This window comes from Aspergillus nomiae (assembly GCF_001204775.2).
Source record: "Aspergillus nomiae NRRL 13137 chromosome Unknown contig00025, whole genome shotgun sequence".
NCBI lineage: Eukaryota > Fungi > Ascomycota > Eurotiomycetes > Eurotiales > Aspergillaceae > Aspergillus > Aspergillus nomiae.
The window spans coordinates 1-19,845 of NW_015378080.1; the positions used below are offsets into that span (position 1 = coordinate 1).

At 51.3% G+C, this 19,845-nt stretch overlaps 6 protein-coding genes across 6 annotated transcripts; 1 reads left to right on the forward strand and 5 right to left on the reverse strand.

Moving 5' to 3' along the window:
• Positions 1 to 3,735: 3,735 nt before the first annotated feature.
• Positions 3,736 to 5,104, reverse strand: ANOM_001946 (polysaccharide lyase family 1 protein; the record flags this gene model as incomplete). Its single annotated transcript, XM_015547203.1, has 4 exons — positions 3,736 to 4,344; positions 4,414 to 4,494; positions 4,562 to 4,901; positions 4,959 to 5,104. 4 exons carry the CDS (start codon positions 5,102 to 5,104, stop codon positions 3,736 to 3,738), a joined length of 1,176 nt encoding a protein of 391 aa, XP_015410648.1.
• Positions 5,105 to 7,292: 2,188 nt separating this feature from the next.
• ANOM_001947 (uncharacterized protein) lies at positions 7,293 to 7,871 on the reverse strand (the record flags this gene model as incomplete). Its single annotated transcript, XM_015547204.1, has 2 exons — positions 7,293 to 7,665; positions 7,759 to 7,871. The coding sequence occupies 2 exons, from the start codon at positions 7,869 to 7,871 to the stop codon at positions 7,293 to 7,295; spliced, it is 486 nt and encodes a 161-aa protein (XP_015410647.1).
• Positions 7,872 to 8,950: 1,079 nt separating this feature from the next.
• On the reverse strand, positions 8,951 to 9,253 carry ANOM_001948 (heat shock protein Hsp20/Hsp26; the record flags this gene model as incomplete). The annotated part of the gene is made up of 1 exon (XM_015547205.1): positions 8,951 to 9,253. The coding sequence occupies one exon, from the start codon at positions 9,251 to 9,253 to the stop codon at positions 8,951 to 8,953; it is 303 nt and encodes a 100-aa protein (XP_015410657.1).
• A 1,214-nt stretch (positions 9,254 to 10,467) lies between these two features.
• Positions 10,468 to 12,035, reverse strand: ANOM_001949 (uncharacterized protein; the record flags this gene model as incomplete). Its single annotated transcript, XM_015547206.1, has 8 exons — positions 10,468 to 10,936; positions 11,002 to 11,052; positions 11,109 to 11,123; positions 11,182 to 11,236; positions 11,287 to 11,324; positions 11,388 to 11,498; positions 11,561 to 11,784; positions 11,880 to 12,035. The coding sequence occupies 8 exons, from the start codon at positions 12,033 to 12,035 to the stop codon at positions 10,468 to 10,470; spliced, it is 1,119 nt and encodes a 372-aa protein (XP_015410649.1).
• Positions 12,036 to 14,960: 2,925 nt separating this feature from the next.
• On the reverse strand, positions 14,961 to 16,645 carry ANOM_001950 (flavin-binding monooxygenase-like protein; the record flags this gene model as incomplete). Its single annotated transcript, XM_015547207.1, has 2 exons — positions 16,283 to 16,645; positions 14,961 to 16,226 (listed from the first exon to the last, which is right to left on the reverse strand). The coding sequence occupies exons 1-2, from the start codon at positions 16,571 to 16,573 to the stop codon at positions 14,961 to 14,963; spliced, it is 1,557 nt and encodes a 518-aa protein (XP_015410675.1). The 5' UTR covers positions 16,574 to 16,645.
• Positions 16,646 to 17,627: 982 nt separating this feature from the next.
• Positions 17,628 to 19,710, forward strand: ANOM_001951 (uncharacterized protein; the record flags this gene model as incomplete). Its single annotated transcript, XM_015547208.1, has 3 exons — positions 17,628 to 17,965; positions 18,026 to 18,425; positions 18,481 to 19,710. The coding sequence occupies 3 exons, from the start codon at positions 17,628 to 17,630 to the stop codon at positions 19,708 to 19,710; spliced, it is 1,968 nt and encodes a 655-aa protein (XP_015410676.1).
• Positions 19,711 to 19,845: the final 135 nt, after the last annotated feature.

A 19,845-nucleotide genomic window follows, 5' to 3' on the forward strand; every position in this document is an offset into this window, starting at 1 on the left:
CACCAGTCGGGGGAGTACCACCAGATGGGGGAGTACCGCCAGTGGGAGGAGTACCACCAGTAGGGGGAGTGCCACCAGTTGGGGGCATACCACTAGTAGGAGGCATACCACCAGTCGGAGGCGTGCCGCCATTAATGTTGTTGGTCACCGTGTTTGTGTTGGAATTGTTATTGGTGTTTGAATTGTTATTGTTATTAGTATTGTTATTGGTATTGGTGTTGGAATTGTCGTTGGTATTGGAATTTTCATTGGTGTTGGAATTGTCATTGTTGTTGGAATTGTCATTGTTGTTGTTGTTGGCATCACACGGCGAGCAGAGGCCGAACTTGTTCATCTTGTGCTCGATCAATCCCTGAATTAGAGGGAGAAAGGTGCGAGCCTTCAGACTGGCTCCTTCCTCACCACATGGGGGGCACAGGCTACCCATGGGGAAAAAGGTGCGAGACTGCAGGCGAGCATGCGCCTCGGCCTCTGGGGCAAGGGCAGGCACCGGGTCAACGTGGCCATGATCACCGGTAGTCACAGACACCGGAACCGCCAGGGCCGTGGCTGAGAAGGCAATGGTGCAAAGGGTGGAAGTTTTCATCTTTCCCAGAAAGAGAGAAAAGAAAGCAAAAGAACGAACAGTACAAACAAGAGAACACTGCAAAAGACAATATAAAAAACTTGAAGGAGTGAATTGAATTGGATAGCTGGATGGAGATGGGATATCGAGGGTCTCCTCGGTCCTTATATACCTTCTTTTTCTTTTCTTTCCCTTTCTTTTCTGTTCATGCTTCTGATTTGTGGGGGGTCGATCTGGATCTCGATAGGATTGATCCATGTTTGAGACCGTGCTATCCAAGTTTCAAAAAGAAACCTACACCCAGTCTTTGGGACTAGCTAGATTCGACAACACCATGAACTGGTATTCCACCACCTTTCTCAGACCGGATTCTGGTCTCCACTCATTGCACGAAGCATTTGCATGGATTCTATAATCAAGTGGATCTAAGATACAAGGCTAGTCAGTCCAACGCCTCACATGGTCCAGCAGAAGAGAAGCCATGTACAAGGACCAACAACAGCCTCATGACCCTGTCGATCTTGACTATATCGGTAAGGCCAGGGGAAATCTTCGCATCCAGGGTTTTCGGCCGTACTTTAGTTGCTTTTGGTCCCAAATTTGGTCCGATTAGAGTTGTCGGTCCGGGGACCCACCGACCAACCTATCTCGAACCCTTAAAAAGTCGTATTTCGACGCCTCCAGCGAGGGCTAGACTGTTTACCCGCGTCTAATATCTTGTCTTTTGGGCTATAATACCTTTCTAATAATATCCCAATCTCAAACACGCGACGGTTACATGGCTTTCTTGTTCTTTTTTTGTTGCCGTAAACGAATGTAACCTCGACCCCTGTTTGAGCGTATCCGAGAGCACTTCCCGTTAGGGTTTCATGAGGTGTACAACGGAGTAAAAATAACCACGGAAAATCCTCTGTGGGCACTCGATGAAGCACGATTAGCTGCCTCTAAACTGATCTCCATCGAGGGAACCAAGTTATGATTGGACCATCCACGGTTTCGTTTGTGAAACAGGGCGCACGCCCCCGGCATAACTTTGTATTTTGAAAGCTTGAGCGGGTTAGTCATTTCTTCTTTTTGCTATTCCAAGTATTATCGGAAGGAAATTTGGGTGTGGTTTGAAATGTTGACCATCCTAGTTTACGATGGATGTAGAGAAGCCATGTCATGTGATCGGCCAGACTTCGATGCGAAAACTTTGAACGGCTGGTGGTCTGTGTAAAGCACTCAGACCGTTCTGCCTGCTTTGAAGATTGACTGGTACGCAGCTTGTTGCTAGGATTCACACCACCAGTCAAGATCTCAGCCACGGCATCACTGGCGCACGCATCGCCGAGGTAGCAGTGGAGAGACATTTTGCTGCAGAAGACCGAGATATGGAGCACAAAGAGGGGCCCAGAAAAATCAGGACAGTTGGAACAGATGCACCGAACAAGGTGTTGAATCACCCGACTTGCCGTATCTGTTCCGCTTCGTCCCATTGCTTCGTTCGATCTAGAACACATGGAGTTTTGCGGAACAGGCCTTGCTGGATGACGCGTGTGGCTCATTTGAAGAAAATAAATTTCCAACATGTGCTAAGAAAGGCCTTAGAATACGGAGAGAATCTATGAGAATCTTTTCTGAGGCTGTGCAAATACTACTTCGGAGCTTAGTGTTTGGATGCAGGGTTTCAAATGCTTCCCACAGGATCCGAAGCATCCACAGTGCTGATCAGGATAGTCAGACCGTCGGGATGGAAAGCCCGCTTTACCCTTGTTAGGCTGACCAGGTTCCCCCGAATCTTAGCAAAGTGTACGTGGAGTCAGTCGTCTGCAGAACACTTCCAAGATCTACCCTCTCAATAGCCGCTGCCTCGCTCGTCTCTGTTCCAAATCTCTACGCACCCAACCTCCCCAATAACAACCAACATATCCTTGTAAGGTACGACCTCCAACAGTCTCCTTTATCCTGATAATTCCATTGCCTTCTTTACCGTGGCGTTTGCTTTGCAACGGCCAACTGAATCACTGATCCCTATGGGCCGCAGCCGCCATGGAAGGAAGACTGTTGCGCTTCACAGCGTCAATCACTGCGCTCGTAGACTCTCTTTTGGCCCATACTGCCTCTCGTTCCGATGGCATGTCAACGCCTAGCGTGCTCAAAGGTATGTCTTTCCTTATCTGTTCCTACTCAGGCGGTTAAACCTTACATTTGAGTTATTCTAACGGTTGGAATAAAGGCTGTGATACACGGGCATGGCGGCAGAGGCTCGTCCGATGCCCGGATTGCCACCAAAGGCGCCGTAGATGCGGTGTCCTTGGTTCATACCCGTCGTGAAGGTGCCGCTCATACTTTTATCCACACCTCCGCCTTAGGTATATATGACACCATGTGGACTGCCCAGGTTTCTCAGAAAGTTGACAGGATTGTGAGGCCTACGTTGGGCGCCGACTGGATACAAGATTTGTGAGTGAGGCTTGTCCTTTTCTTTGACCTTGTACTTCTCGGTTCTGCTGCTCCTTCCACTACTTAGTACTGTGAATCATGAGAAAGCCGAAGGTCGTGACGCTGTTAGATTGTCCTGTCTCGGGATCGTCGCAATCCGATACATGTCCGAGTCATTTGCCGCGGTGATCAGCGCCTGGGCAATTTATACCAGACAATCTGCACTTTTAACTGCCGTGTTGATCTGTGCTGCTCGGCAATTCTGTCCTTCACCCGTTCGAACAGGCTGACTGCCAACTAGACTGTTTACTTGTATATGGCAGCATATGGATGCATGTATGCGCTGGCCACGGCGTCCCCAAGGGGATGGTCTAGTTTGTCATTGAGATATTAAAGTCGAGGGAGAAAAGAAAATACTAACTAACGATAACAGATAGTCTGGATCTGAAGACCGTCAGCACGAACGAACCCAATAGATATTGAAATTCAAGTCTATCAACTAGGTTCACTCGGCCATACTGACTAATATGAGCCATGCAACCAAAACCATGACTACATAAATCATTCCCAAGCATTTCTAGGTATTTGGAGTATGTTAACTGTCGGGAATCTGAACTTCTTTTATATCGTGTGAAGTATAGAATGAGCAATATCTACAATAAATGTCCTGAATTATGATACAAAAAGTGCCCGATAGCTCTAACAGTCCTCCACGGTCCCCATCTTCGGCGCATGCAAGTTGCAGCTCACAGCTTGCCAACGCCAGCGTTGGCCTTGACATTGGTAGGGACATCAGCGACACCGGTGTGGCCGATGAGATGCTCCTTGAGGCTGGAGAATCCGGTCAAGACCGCCGCGTCAGTGCGGTCAGGCCAAGTGCCAGTGTTGCCACCCGCCCGGTTCCATTCGCAGATGTAGCCCAGAGGTGAGACGCAACCGCTGGCCGAGTCGACGGTGCTGGTGGTGTACAGCTGTGCACCACTCGTGAGGGAAGTATCGGTCATGGGGGTCTTCACGTTGTCGAAGTAGTTACCCTCCAAAAGCACCCAAGTGTTGGTGTCCACATCGAAGGCATGTCCGTCAATATCCTGGAAGTAGTTGTTGACGCCGTGGAAATAGATCTTAGAGTCGTCGTAGTCAGTGCCCATGTGAGGAGCACGGCCCGAGAGATCGTGAAGCCAGTTTCCAGAGAAGGTATACCAATCCTCCAGACCCAGCAGCAGGAGGGACCAGTAGTGCTTGCCATTGCAGCCAGCCGACCATTCGGTGACACCGTCGAACTCGTTGTTGGAGATGGTGACATGGCCGCCCTTGTTCCAGCCGCTGACGATCATCTGTCGACCAATAAGGGAGAACTGGACACATTATTCGTTAGACATCATACTAGACGCGATGAGGAAAGCAAATGGAAGATATCAATATACCTTGTTGTGGTCAATCCAAACGTTATCGGTGCCATCCAAGGTGAGAGCGTCACCGCCCCAGACGTACTGAGGGTTCAAATCCTGCATGAAATGACAGCGATTAGCCCTTGTATGTCCACATTGTTGCGAAACCAAGCTGACGTCGTACCGTGATATGGATGTTCTGGATGATGACGTTGTTGGCGCCACCAGTAAGGCGCAAGCCCTTGCCCTTGAGAACTCCCTTGTTGCCCACACCAACAATGCTCTTGTTGCTGCCCACGTCCAGCGGGGTCTTCGCAGCGTTGTCGTAGGTGCAAGATACCCAGGTGCCGTCATCACACGTGTCCTGAATCCATGCCTGACCGGCGGAGGTGCCACCAGGGCACTTCGTGGTCGTATCAGAGCTGCAGCATTGACCCGAAGTCTGGCCTTCCGTGCTGGTGAAATCCCACTCGCGGTCAATGAGGATCACCCGCTCGACATCGTCAGTGATCCAAGTCTTCAACCTGTCTCCTAGTCAGAGGATATTGCACCTTTACCAAGAATCGTGGTTAATCACTCACTCGTCGAGGCTTGAAGGGGTCTGTGGCGTTGCACTTCCTCCACCGGTTGTTCCTTGAGCAAATCCAAAGGCTGTACCGCTGACTCCGGCTGCGCGAACTGGGCTCAGCAGCATCGCTGCAAGCATGGGGAGAAGGGAGGAATGCATCTTTTTCTTTGGTAAGAGATCAGCCTATCGTACTCTGGTTGGAGTGTTATTCTGGGATTCTTCAGCCGGGTTGTCGTTCTCTAGCGGGCTTTATAAATCGGTCACTGCGTCCGTGCACTCTCACTGATACAATTGACAGCCATCCCATGCTCCCTGGACAGGTTCGCCGTTGCTCGTTGGTGCGCCCCATCGGGTCTCAGTTTAAGAGCAGGTGATGGAGACGTGCCAGCATACTGGAACTAATTGAGAGTGTTTCTCTAGCCGAAGCAGGGAACGAAATTGAGCAGGAGAAGACGCAAGTCTTGGCATAATTTATTCCAAACCTCAATTGCTTGACTGTCAGACAGAAATCCATGCCGGTAGAAATCTTCCGACGCTATCGGTTGTTTAAAAGCTGGTCCCCCACCGGACTAAGACTCAACTCGGCTCCTCGACCGACGGAGTGGATCTCCGTGGCCTTTTTTTAGGCCAATTCTTTCGCTCCCCACCAATCGCATCACAATTGACTCTTCATGTTCTCTGATCTGGTTGACGGCGCTCAGTTCACGGTTAGGGCTTGTCAGGAACCAAGTAAAACGGTGGCACTTCGGACTTATTCCGGAAATGATCGCTGGCTTTCGACAGACAACTTCCGGATATGATCTTGGCAGTTGAGCCCAGCATGGGCCCTAACATGGGGAAAACAGGCAACTACTGAAGGGTGATGGTTCGTTGGTTAGCAAGCTGAGTCTGCTGTATATCCGCCATGCCGGATCCTTTGACAGCTCTGTGCCGGAAAAATCAACGCCAGATCGATAATATTAGAGGCTGAAACAGGACCCTTCTGTCCTTTAGCTTCTCCCAAGGCATGGACATCCTCTGCCGCAAACATTGAACTAGTGACAATAGTCTTAGGCATGGTACGGTTCGGAAAGGCCTCACATTGACCAGGCTCTCCAATCGTCCACATTTCAGTGATAGTTGTCATCCAATAGTGGAATCCTTTGTCTTCTTGGAACCATAGTCAACCTAGCCTGTCTTGAAGAAAAACAGGGGCGTCGTATTCATCCCCCTCACGTAAGTCATGTCGAGCAGCAACAATCCTCACATTCAAACGGAGAAGAGCATGTACCAAACACAACTGATTGTATCGCATCGGGTATTCCCATACATTCCACGGCATAAGGCTATCTGTACGTTTTCGGCAATTCAAAGGACTGTCGTCCTTGTCCAAAGCAGGATAGATTGCGATGCGCATTGCAGACTAATGTAAGTTCCAACGCGACTCGTCCCACATGTGACAGCGAAACAGTTCGCTTAGCCCTAATTGGCGCTAACTTTGTACTATACAGATTTCAATATCTTCAGCCGCAGAATCATTCATAGCCTTGTTTCCTGTTCGTCTGCGATTATTCCGACCATCCGTTAGGATTAGGTCGAGCGCACATCTGTTACATTCGACATCACGACTTTTCAGAAACGCTCCACCTTCCTTGGCGTCTGCATCGTCCGATAAGAATGCAACTTCGGATATGACTAGGTGACATAGTGCTGGTGTACTATGGTCTCCTTCTGAGACTTCCAAAATCTGTCAGCTGTGGAGGGGATATTTACTGATTTAAGCTCCTTCATCGTCTTGCTTGCAAGCATGAACCTCGGGTCACGGTTCGTGTGGGGTATTTATCCCGGTGTATGTGGAGCATTGGTAAATGTGACTGTTCACTTTCCCTTGTAGTGACTTCATGTCTGTAATTAGGCAACTCCGGCGGGGAAAAGGCTACGTTCCTAAAGTTATTCAGAGACATGAGGGGAGCACAGTTGCAGGCTGAAAAATGGGGTACAAGGCATCGCTGCGAAAGGTACTCGGAACGGGCAAGGCACCAAAATTGGACAAACATCATCCATAGCTCTATGCAGCTACGCGAGCAGGGACCAAGACCCGTTTCTAGGCTATGGAGAGGCAAACCTGCAGAAGCTGAGAAGAATTTAGACGGAGGTTGATCCCCAGGGCGTGTTTACGTCGGATGGGCTGTGTAGCGGGTAATTCAAGTTGCAATAAGCTATCAGGAATTGGCTCAGTGTATTAGTATAGCTTCTGCTCCGCTACAAATGCACAGACCTGCTTGCAGACCCTACACCGCGCTATCAGGGGTGCTCTCTACGCGAACATGAAAAGGCTTCTGACACAGTGGGCACGTGTAGTGATAGTTCAAGAACCATGTCTCCAGACACCGGCTGTGGAAGACATGTTGGCAGGGAAGAATGTGGATTGGGCACGTTTTAGAAACAGGCTCGAGGCAAATTGCGCTGATACGGTGTGAGTCCAAATGAGTTCGTTCAAGGGCAGATGCAATGACAGAAAAGCTGCATACCAGTCAAATACACGGTCGTAGTCTTTGAGAGGACTTCGCTCGGTTTGAACCGATTTCCACCAGGTTATAAACGGCTTGGTCGGTGCGACTCGCTCCAGCAGATTCAGTCTTCTCTCTTCCTCTGTGGCTGTCGGAGCCGAGAATGATGGATCTAAAATGGCACTGAGGTCCAGATTCAGCGTGGTAATATAATAGCTTCTCAACAGGACCCTATGAGCAGTTCTTAAAGATTAGTTCTCTGCGCATCCGATCATCAGCCGATGGCATGTGCTAGTTACGCTGAGATTCAGCAGTGGTGCCTACCAGATGGCTGTGACGATATAAATCAGGACGCAGATGGCCACCAGGATCCGGATTTGAAGATGGATTTCTTCAGCGTGCTTCGTGGCTTTCGTTCCTGTCTCTGTCGAATTCATCTCTAGACGCTCTTGATGTATCTTGTCGGATCCTCTGGCGCAAGGTGAAGGAAGGGGTTCTTGCTGGGATGGCCAGCGTCTCTTCTCTATATACGAAGTAAGGGAGGGCTCGCCCTAAACGTTAATTCGTCCAAGTTAATCGCTCAAGTGGCCTGAGAGGGGAAAATCACGACGAACAACTCCAGGGGTCCCACGAATTCATGAGGGGAAAATCCCATAGTCTGTTACCGAATTCCCCTTTGCCTCCCCACGGGCAGTTGTGAAAGATATCCGCCTTAAACGCTGGATCGACTTGCCGGGAGAAAGCTTGCACGCTGCCCGATGTCGTCATTCGTTCCATAAACTACGTAAAAACCCCACGGTAGATCATTTCCTAGTGCTTCAATTGGGCTATGCGTGAAGTAAGGTGCATGGGATATGGATCTGCTGTTTGTGTGACAGGGGGAATGGCCTCAGTTGGGTATCTTTGATGCACTACGATAGTCTACACTCCTCCTGACCTGTCTCGGCTATCTTACTGCTGATATCGATTGATAATTATTAAAGTAAATGGATACAAGCCGCTCAAGAAGTACATTGCGGGAAAGAAAAAAAAAGATACATTTTAACCTCGCTGAATACGCATATAAGAAAAATGGCGAATCTCCGACCTCATCTCACCCCGTATCAAATTTCCCCTAGACACACCTTGACGAAGAAGCGGTCGCATTTTGATGTGAGAGGATGAATGCTCCAAGCAGACACCATGCATGTGAAAACCAAGAGAACGTTGTTCAATGTCGCATCGCCATATCAATTTGAATTCCAGTTTCCCTTCGCCTACTCTTCCACTTTCACCTTCTTCACATCCCAAGCAGAGGCCACCTTCGGAATCGTCACCGAAAGCACTCCATCCTTCAGTCGAGCGCGAGTGTTTTCCTGATCCACAGCGGATGGAAAGCTGAAGGACCGACGGAAGTCTCCAGTGGACCGTTCAGATATCCACCAGGACCCTTCCTCCATCTCAGACGCATGTTCCGTATGCCCTTTGATATTGATCGTGTGCGCGTCAACATACTCGATCTCAACGTCGCTCTGCTTCACGCCGGGAGCTCCCCTTCCAGCTGGTAGGTATCCTTCGATTCGCGCATGTCGAAGGTGGGTGCGTATGCCCGGGGATGCGGATCGAGGGCATGCCCTGATAGATAACGATCGTAGTCATCCAGCAGTCGTTTAATCGCGGAAGGGCCTCGGTGGAACTGGGGCATCAGAGTCATCGCTCTGGCTTTCGGAAACCTCCCTTGCGCAGCGACGACGCATGGCGGCACTCGAGGCTTAGGAGCGACGGCAATCAAGCCAGGGATACGACTGGCGATCGTGTTGAGGTTGCTACGATAAACCATTGTGGAGATATGTATACGTTGCTGGATCGCTGTATTCGTATGAGGTGACGGGGATGAGGCCCGTATCATGACACAAGAGCAGCTTTCAAATCACGCCACTGACCAAGGCATTCCGGCAAACGACCCAGTAGGATTGGGCCTTGGGAAGGTCGGCCACGTCTAGACGATTGGTAGTGGCGAGATCACTTGAACAGGCGTTTGGGGGTTTAGGTTTGCGGTGCCTCTGGTTCGGCGGAGAAAGCTGAGACCAACCACGAGTCGTGTCAATATCCTGACCTGAGAGCTCACGGTCTAGCCTGCAGTAGACGGGCCTTACAATGGGCCTCGCCTTGTTCAGTGCAGGAAAGCATCTGACTTGCAAGTACTCATTATAAGACCGAAGAGGGGTGCAGGTACTGAATCATCTCCCAGGACACCAGCGACATGAGTCCTATCATGCCAGAACGCTGCGCACATAAATGGACAGAAACCACTTGACTTTACTTCGCATATGCGAGCGAAAATTGGACGAGGAATGTTCCCATCCCGACCGTGACTTGCGCCTTGTGGTGGGCCATACCCATATCCTCAATGCACTCTTATCAGCGCCGATCCCGATCTCACGCCTTGTGGACCAACACGAAGATTCTGCTTCGATGCAGCTTGGAGACGAACTTAAGGCTCCACCCCAAAGCCTTCCAATAGCTACGGTGGGTCTCCTCTCCGCCGATTGCTTGGAGTATGAGTACGAGGTGCTGCTCCCATCCTACGACTGAAGCCGTTTCGCTGCCACCCTCACTGACGGATCGGCGTACCAATATGCATGAATCTTATTGCTCGCGATCCTATCCTGTTTCGGTCTGCAAGGCGATCGACGCTAATAGTATAATGCAACATCGATAACTCAACTAATTTCACCACATACCTCGGGTGAGCCCAATTTTTGGTCCCCGCGCGAGCTTGGCGGACTGGCCGATCGATTCCTGGGCCAAGGATCTGAAGACATCATGGACATAATAGACACGAGCTATCAATCAAAGTGTCTTAGTCGTATCTCTCCCGCTTATAGGGGTTACCACGCCCATGCAGCCTTAAAAGGGGTGTGTGGAGCTCGAAGTCGCTCTCGCCCCCAGTTCCCTTTTCTTTAGTACGAAATTAAATGCATAGAATTTTGGTCTAGACTGAACCTAGTGTCAAACAGCCAGCCGAGGTCTAAGCCGGGCCGAAGTGCTGTCTTAGACAATCGACTTTTTATCAATCTCCCAAACACTACCACTGGTGTGAAGGCCGTCGGATGATCCGCCTTCACGCGTATCCTTTTGTTCGACCTTCACGTTATAACTGGTACTGACATAGACGTCGTAATTTCCATCCTCGCTTGACTCATTAATCGCTTTCATGCTCTCCCGCCGGGCGCTCTTCCTGGTCTGTGTCGTCATGTTATACGATTCCGACCCGCCTTGATATCCGTAGGGATGACCGCTGGAGCCATCCTCCACGTAGCCTGACTTCCAGAATCTCTTGGTAAACAGCGGGCGCAGGATGGGAAGGTTAACTGTGGCGACGCCGACAAAGGTCTCGCGGATGCCCCATCGGTTGACGGTGATGCTGGACGGTTCTGCTTCCAATGTGAGGGTGGTTCGAATAATCGACGCGGCGATGACGAAGATGCCGGAGCTGAGGAATATGGCGATGACGAGTTTTCTATTCCCGATAAGGGCAGTTAGGAGGTGTCTTCTCTTGGGGGTTCTTTGTGGATTGCGTATTACCTAGAGAACGATGTTTTGACTTTCCAGAGTAATGGGACTGGAATGAAAAGCCTGGATCGATGGGGTATGAGTAACGAGAAGCGTTCTGGACTGTCCGGGTTGCTTACAGGGCTAAGTCGGTGCTATCAGGAACTGGTCAGCTCGATTCCATACAGAGGGGACTGCGGCAGATATGCATACGTGACGTTCAAGATACATGTTACTATAACGTTTTGGATTTTGAGTCCACACTGTTCTGGAAGACATTAGCATTATGCAGCCCTCGCGAGAGGGGCAGTTCCTTACTAGACGGCGGAGGATATACTCTCCAGTTATTCGATATGCTAGGCAGGACGTGTTAGCGCATATGGACGTATGAAGAGAGACAGATATCCAAGGGTTCTTACGGATGACATCCAAACGTCACGGTTAGGAAGACCGCAAGGTAGGCAATTCCACAAAAGGCCGCGAGCCATTTGATGGCCCGAGATTGCCATAATCCAATGGTTAAACGCTTGCTTTTCCATCGGGATTTCGTCTTAGTTTCTGAGTCCGATAAGGGTGTAGCAGAGGTGCTCACTATAGGAATAGCATTTTGGCTTTCATGACCCAAATCAGGGCTGTGTAGGAGTACCAGGCAGCGAGTTCTGCCTTTGAGCCCGCTACAACTGAGGAATATTGGGTCGGTGTGAGGGAGTCATGTAGACCGTGCGGTATCTCTAGATTGGTGCCTAGCACGTCTTCTTGGACGTTAGCATCGACGGCACCAAGCCTGGGAGGAGATGTTCTTACATGAGAGGTGTACTGTAACAGCATCCATGGTTAGGAGGCCTATCGCCTAGTAGATTTCCTTAGCATTCCAAAGTGGTGGCAATGACATCAGGAAGAAGAATTCTTACCAGAAAGGCGAAATAATCATCGCCTTGAAAACCTCGAACGCCAACCGTCCGGATCCGCACACCCATGCGCACGAATACTATGACAACGCCGAGGCCGAACTCTGTCCATTGTTCAGGGAGAAATGTCTTGTCATTGTAAAAGCCAAGATCTGCCATAACGAATGGCAAAAGAACAAGGCCCTTGTGTGGATGAAAGCAGATGTCGCTGTGCATCAACTAGCCCGGGGTCAAGAAGTGGGCTGCTGCATGCATGATATAACAGATGCACCCTCGAGGCAGGAGAGCCAAGCTGAGGAGATTGTCATTTGCCAATGGGTTGGTCCCAAAAATGGAGAAACTTCCACCCTAGTGCAAAGACTGGTAGACATAGGGGATGGCCACTCCGATCTCCATGGATTTAGAAAGTGCTCTACGATCGAGAAATCTTATTCTGAGCCGGACAAGATCCGCTTCCATGCACTTATCACTTGCCTGTTTGGGAGCAGCGAAGATCCATCGTCGCGGCTGGCACTCCGAGATCCACTCCCTGGGCACTCGTCCCCAACATGTTTCGATATGGTCAGCTGCTAAACCGTTAGGGCTTACATTGCTTCTTCCTCGACGGTAAAACCAACAACCACCATGGACCAGATCGGGACCAGCTCGTCCGCAAGGGCTCCAGGGGCCATCTCGCAATCACCCCTTCCAGGCAGGGGCGCTTCCCAAAAGATGAGCCATTATCCTAACTGGGGATAACAGTGAGAGGGGATCTAATGTTCCCGCATGCCCGAACGAAGGCCGGTGCCCAACATCAAGGGCCTTGACTCTCTGCTGGGTCGCATACGCGAGATGCTGTTTGGTTGCCAATGGAATTCGAGAGCAATGGAACGTCGAGGCCCCTGATCAGCAGATTCGTATACATGAATGGACTGGAAGGGCCGAAGGATCAATGGAGTCCCCACCAGTCAGAGTAAATTTTATTAATGGTTCAGCTCAGCTGTGGTTGGAGTACGAAGAGTAAAACCACCATCGGGACACCATGTGGGCCGAGGTCCATAAACCCAAAGACGCGGGCCGCAACCACAGGCATCATTGGGTCAACAGCGGAATCTCCTCGTTTTAGCTGGTTGCCAAGTCGTGTTTGGGGCGATTGAGATCCCTTATTTGGGCCAACTGCACGGGACACTTTTCCTTGACATCGAAAAGTTGCTCTTAGGGTTCTGGCTACCCAGTGTCCATCCAGACTCCATCAGCACGAGCCAATGGGGGGCATTGGCAACATTTTAGGGACTCAAATTGCCTAGGCTTTCTAAATATATCGCTTCTGAAGGCGCTGCTTCTACCGGAACAGAACACCACCGGTTATGCATTAGTACTGGGCACAACGGCGGATGCATCGCAAGCAGAACGGCGTGGCGTAAGTGCCAGTAAACGTCAACTCGGACAGAGTCGATCTTTTTCTGGAAATTGCTCCCCACGGAGGGAAAAGATTTTTCAGGGTCCGGAGACCAGAATCGAGGGAATGTGGAGCTGACCAACGCAGGGACGATGTGGTATCCACAGCAGCGCCGGTGGGTACGGCCAAAGATGCAATCGCAGTCTACCCAACCAGATGCTCGTAGGTTGATTAAGCCATGTGTCGTCGTCTCATCTTGTAACCCGGATGTAACCCGGCTGTGACTAGCATGAACCATACAAAACCTGTTATGCCTTTCTAAACCGCGTGTGCATCGTCTAGTAGAAGCACAGCGACGATCCAATTGGGTCTTTTAGTATTGCGAAATCCTTCGTCGAACTTCGCCCTCAGGCAAGCTTTTCACGAACTCAGGGGACCCTCGCAAATTGTTAAGCTACTGCGTATTCTGTACAGGAATTGGCGCCGATCTTAACAACTCCCCTCTCTGCTGGTCGGAGCAGGTCCACCACGGTGTGTGAGACAGAAGAGCTTGGAGATACATATTGCAGGATTGGCTTCTCGAGATCCCACGTTTCCAACACTCGTCCATGGTTTATTCTCGACAAGATTCTTCGTTGCACCTTCCAATAATCCATACCATCCTTCTCCCAACCGGCCCGGTCAAGGCGATCGCTCCAACCTAACCTACGTCGGCGACAGAACTATGTCAGTCCCTAATCAGACCACCAGGTGAGGACGGAACCAGCCTGTGCGATTCTCAGGATCCATCTGGACAATAGCCTTCAATCCACCCGCAAAAGGCAGGCAGACAGCTCTGGGGTAGGGCAGAAACCTTGTCTGATTTATGCGCGATTTTATGGGCTGCATGAACCTCATTTATTATCAATTGGGTTCCGTCGCTCACCAATAGCTTCACGTCGGTACGAGACGAACCGTGGTAAAAGCGTCAGCCCACACGACATGCAGCCTCGTTTCGTGCGATGAACCCTTCGGACCCGAACCATCTTTTGCCATCCTTTCAATTCCGAAAGTCAAAACATTGACATGACGTCTCTTCGAGGATCATATCCCAATTATTGGGAGTCACCTTACCTAGGTTCCCGTGGCAGAGAGAATAAGGCAGCTAGACAGAGGGGGTAGCCAATATGAGGTCTTGCTGTTATTCTGGGCTTCTTGGCGACACGACAATCCCCAAATCTTAATCCAACACTCCATCGTCCATGACGTTTTGCCACGGATTGACCCTTCCGGCAAATACAACCATTGGACCCCGTGGGGAAGGCCTTGTCAAGCGGATCGATTTTCCGGGCTGGAATGGTCCATCCCTGCAACTCAGCTGGTACATGTTGGTAGCTCGGGGTCTAGGAACGTTGGTTGCTATCGACACTTCTGGCAGTTCAGTGAATCACCTGATCTAACGTTGTCTAACATTGCCATGCATACTCAACACACTTCCTCTACACACAAAGTAGCTGCACATGGCAGATTTAAAGTACAGGGTGCTGGCATGGCCAACCATTGCATAGTAACTGGAATCAATGTGCATTCATTACAACGCTTGCTATATGCCTCACAACATGCGTCAACTCTGTAAACAGACATGACCTCATTAATCATCAATATGTCGCGTCATCCAATGTCCAGGTCGCGCGTATCACGAGTCCAATCAACAAGAATAGAAGGCTTTAGTGCTGTTGCTTCAACTGCTTGCGGAACGACTCCTCCTGCCGGACGACCCCCATCGGGAGCGCGCGGCCAACGCCGAACAGCACGAACGGGGCCCACTTCCACCGGAATGGGTTGACCAGGATCACAAACACAAACCAGTAGATCAGTTCGGAGTAGGTGAAGAAGTCGAATGCGTTCGTCGGGGAATGCTGTTTCACAAACCGCGTGAAGTCGATCCAGGTCTTCATGCGGCCCTCCGTGGGTTGCGTCAAGGGGTCCGTCAAGAACATGAGCAAGAAGCGCGTGTAGATGCCAATGTGCATGTTACCCACCGTGCCAATCGCATCCACGTAAGTGCTGTTGTTGGCGCAAATCTCCGGGTACTTCGGGGGAAACACCTGCAAGTACCAGCTCGGCGGACTGTACGGCTCTTCGAACGCATCGTCGGGCAAGAAGGAGAGTGACGGACGCTTAAAGCCGGTCGCCATGATGATGACATCGCCCGTAACGACCGACTCGTGGCCCGGACCGCCCTTGGGCACCTTTCGGGCGCGGTGGTTGAAAAGGATCCCGTTCTCCTTCACCGAGACAATATCGCCGCGCAGCCACCGAGCCTTGCCCTCCCGAATCTTGTCAAAGAGCTCGGAGTTCGCCATCGGTGTGGTCGTAAAGAGGCCGCCCGAGGGTGCAATATCCTCCAAGTCCCGATAGAAGAGCTTGTGCAGGAGCCATTCCGGGATCCACGAAAAGGGTGTCTCCATGCCAAAGATGTTCAACGCCAACAAGGACTGAACCAGCACATTCCGGGGGATGATCCACTTATCCGACCGCGACAGGACATCGATTTCCGCCGCTTTCGACTGGACCGCGAACTCCAGGGCCTCAATGGCGCTGGCACCGCCACCGATGATGAGCACCTTTTTCCCTTCCACATCCTTGCCATCCAATTCCGATGAGTGGTAGATATTGCCCTTGAACTGCTCCTGGTCGGGCAACGGCGGCATCTTCGGGTCTCCACAAACACCAACCGATGCGACCACGCCATCAAAGCGGCCGTATTTCTCTTCGTCGTCATTGATGATCCATTTGCCATCCTTGCCCTGCTTCACGGAGGTCACGGGAGTCTCAAATGCCGTATGTTTCTGCAAGCCATAGCGCTTCCACACGTCTACGATTTGCTCACGAATCTCTCCTTGCGTCGGATACGCGTTATTGTATTTCACCGACGGATGGAATCGGTACATAATACTATGGATCTGTAGGGAGGATGTGGAGTTCACTCTCTGAACGGTCATGGTATCAGCCACTGTCTTGTAATCTGCGGATCAATCAAACCTACACTCCAGATACCTCCCAGTCCCTTCGCTTTGGAACGCGCCTCAAAGATCTGTACGTCGAACCCATGACCAACACAGTGAGCTGCGGCCGACACGCCCGTTAACCCAGCACCAATGACCGCCACTCGTTTTTTGGGAAGGCCATTGACGAGTGAAGCAGGTGGTGGAGGGGCAGGCGCGAAGAACCAGTTGATTACACCTTGAAACAGAAGATAGAAGACGGTGAAGGTGCCCACGAAAGGGTGTTTGATGAAGTCCACCCAAGAGGACTGGGACGTCCCTGGCTGAACCATGGTGGCTGTTTTTTGTTTTCTTTTTTGCGAAATTACGGGAACAGACCCGTCAATCGATACGAAATGAAAAGTAGAAAGACGATTTTGTACCAGTTCGTTGTTAATCGTTTGTGTGCAAAGACAGACGACGAGACGAGACTCGAGGCCCTTTTTCAATGGCATCAAGGTGCAAAGCCATGACGTAGTGGGTGGATCACTCGCTTTGATGATGATTCTTATTCTTTTCCATGCATGTGAAAAGGACAAAGGCCATGGTTTCATCATGCGGGAAAAGATCTGGTCAGAATCCATGCGGGCTTCCATTACGTTATGTTCCTCCTGCCATCACATCCCCCACATACACACACTCTCTCTCTCTATACGCATGTATCCTATTTTCTCAGGCATCATCCCTTCCCAAAGTACATCTTATCTTATCGGCGGTTGCCCGTTCCCGTTAGCTTCGTCTTCGAACCGGTTTCCGTCGTACAGCTATATATAGACCTTCGTTTGTACCGCCGTCCAGCCTTTCATGTGAACTTTCTGGCTGCCTGTTAATATACTCTGGCCTGGAATTCTTGTCGAAGCGTTCCTCGGAGATGGTGGATCTTTCTCGGTTGACGAAATATCATCCACCACGTCCAACTAGCCCACATCACCGACTGCATCCAGGATATGCGATCAATCCGTAGGATACTAGTACTGCGTCGGTGTGTGGTACATGATACGGGTCAAATACTGTGTTCTCTGTAACCCCAAGAGAATGGGATTCCGACTCATCACGTGACCTATCCAGATAGGGTCTAGCGCGGTCTAGGGCGGTCGCATCCAGCAGAACTTGCCAACGATAATGTCATCTTCAATGTCGACTGAACCTCCCACCGACCAATTCCACCTGGTTGGTCGTACTCGCTGACGAAATCTCGAATTCCGGTAACCATGTGCGACTATCGCTAACGCCTCTTCCTCCACCCGTCGTGCGAACTCCAACGCCCATGACGGCTTTCATTCTCCCACGAGCCTTCATTCCTTGACGCTATCCGCCCAACCATTTCCCTTGAACCCGTTCGCAAAAATGGCCACGCCAGGTGCTCCGGTCCTGGACAGATTCCTGTCGGGGATCTCAGAGATAATTCGCAATCGCGACGGCTCGAAGCTCCAGGACTTCCTACAGATCGAACCTCCGTTGTCCGACATTTACCGGCAGATGGTCGAGGAGTTGCGGCGACAATACCCCAATGGACCGAAGGAGGCTGATCTCCTGCGCCGATGCGAAGGGCTCGTCCCGCGCACCAAGAACGGCAGCTCATGGACCGCGTTTCCGACCTTCATGAAGCTGTATTTCACCTTTCTCCGCGACGTGAACGTCGACAACCTGCTCGAAACCTACAATCTGCTGAAAGGGCTGGTGAAGTAAGTCCTTCCGGATGTATCCTTCGCCTCAATCTTTCCCAGCATTACACTCGATGGTAGATTACCGCCGTCGAACGTAGCGCTGAGCTCCTGTCGCCCTCATCGGTTACTGATTGTTTCTGCGGATAGCCAGTCTGTTCTTGCGCTCGGGGACAGTCAATACGGTGTCATCGTGCTGCCGACCGTCCTTTACCTTTCCAAAGTCCTAGCGAAGCTGGCCATGGGCCTCGATCGCCGCCCCGAATTGATCGCACATTTGCTGAGAATGGAGGGTCGCTCTGATCAGGATGAGAGCATCGAGAAAGTGACCTTGGTCGAGAAATCCGCGAATGTCGTCCGAGAAGCATTCATCAAGTGCCTCACGGATCGTAGCGGGACCCCGGGGGTCCACGGCAAACCCGAAGGCAAGCGGGTTGGCATCTATCTCATGGCCAACCTCTGTCTGAAATTGCTTTTCCAGGTACGGATCGATGCCCTCTTCGGCCGCTCGAACGAGCTAACACAGATGACTCCAGTGCGGGAAGCTCCGAAATGCAGAACAGATGTTTTCCAGTATCAGCGCCCAATCCCCACCCCTCAAATATTTCCCCGCCTCCCAGAGAGTGACCTACCTGTACTACCTCGGACGATATCTCTTTTCCAATAATCTCTTTTATCCCGCCCAGATCGCCCTTCAATCCGCCTACGACCAATGCCATCGCCAAGCTCTCAGCCAAAAGCGAGTCATCCTGACTTATTTAATACCATGTAACATCATCATGGGTCGCTTTCCTTCAATGGAGTTGCTACAACGGCCTGAATCAGAAGGCCTCGCCGACAAATTCGTTCCGATCTGTCGACTCATCGTTCGTGGCGATTACATCGCCTTCCGAGAGCATCTGGCGCTGGACTCACCGACCACCGAATGGTTTGCACAGAAGGGCATCCTCCTTGCCCTGCGCAATCGGTGCGAAATACTCGTATGGCGGGCGCTTGCTCGAAAAGTGTTCATCCACGGCGGCTTTCATGGTGAACCCCAAGGCTCCGCCCAGCGCGGACCTCCCCCTTTCCTGTACCTCCACAAACTCGAAACGGCAGTGCGATGGCTCCAATCCCAACATGCGCAGTCCTCGCATGGCTCTCTCAGTTTCGCTCCGCCTGGCCAAAACCGCGACGCACAGGCCGGGCACAACGAGTTCGGATCGCAACTGGTGTATAAACTCCCCGATCACGATTTCGCGGGAGTTCACGAGGTCGATGGCCCGGGGTTCAAGCCGGACCCGGACTTAGTGTCCAATTACGAAGACTTCCTCGCGCCAGACGGATGTTTTGACGTCATGGGGCAATGGCAGCCCAACACGCCGGGAGTCTTAGTCGACGGACAGCCCGACGCCGACTACTCTCAGTATGAACTCGACCCATACACCCACCGAGTCGAGCGAGACTCGGAAACCGACCAAGGAAAACCAACGCCCATGATGCGAGAGCTGGAATCGATCCTAGCGTCCCTCCTGACCCAGGGCTTGATGCGCGGCTACTTAACCCACAAGAATCCTCGGTTCGCCATTCCTGGTGCACGCCTGCGCGGCGCCTTGCCAACCGGCTTTCCGAATGTCTGGCAGACTATCTCCGCCCGCGAATCTGAAGATGATCGCGTCCCGGGTTGGGTCCAACCTCCGCCACCCGTGGTGGGTGGTGGTCTGGCAGCAGCCGGCGGCGGTCGCGTCGTGAACCTAGCGGGGGCACGGCCAGTGGGCGTGCAGTAATCTGGGTCGTCCATACGAAGTTTCGCGCGCTTCAACTCCGTGGCTCTTACAATGAAGAGCGCGATGTGATATATTACGATACCATTGATGTTCTTACAATTCCTGTCCTGGCTTTGGTGCTAGCCACCCAATGTT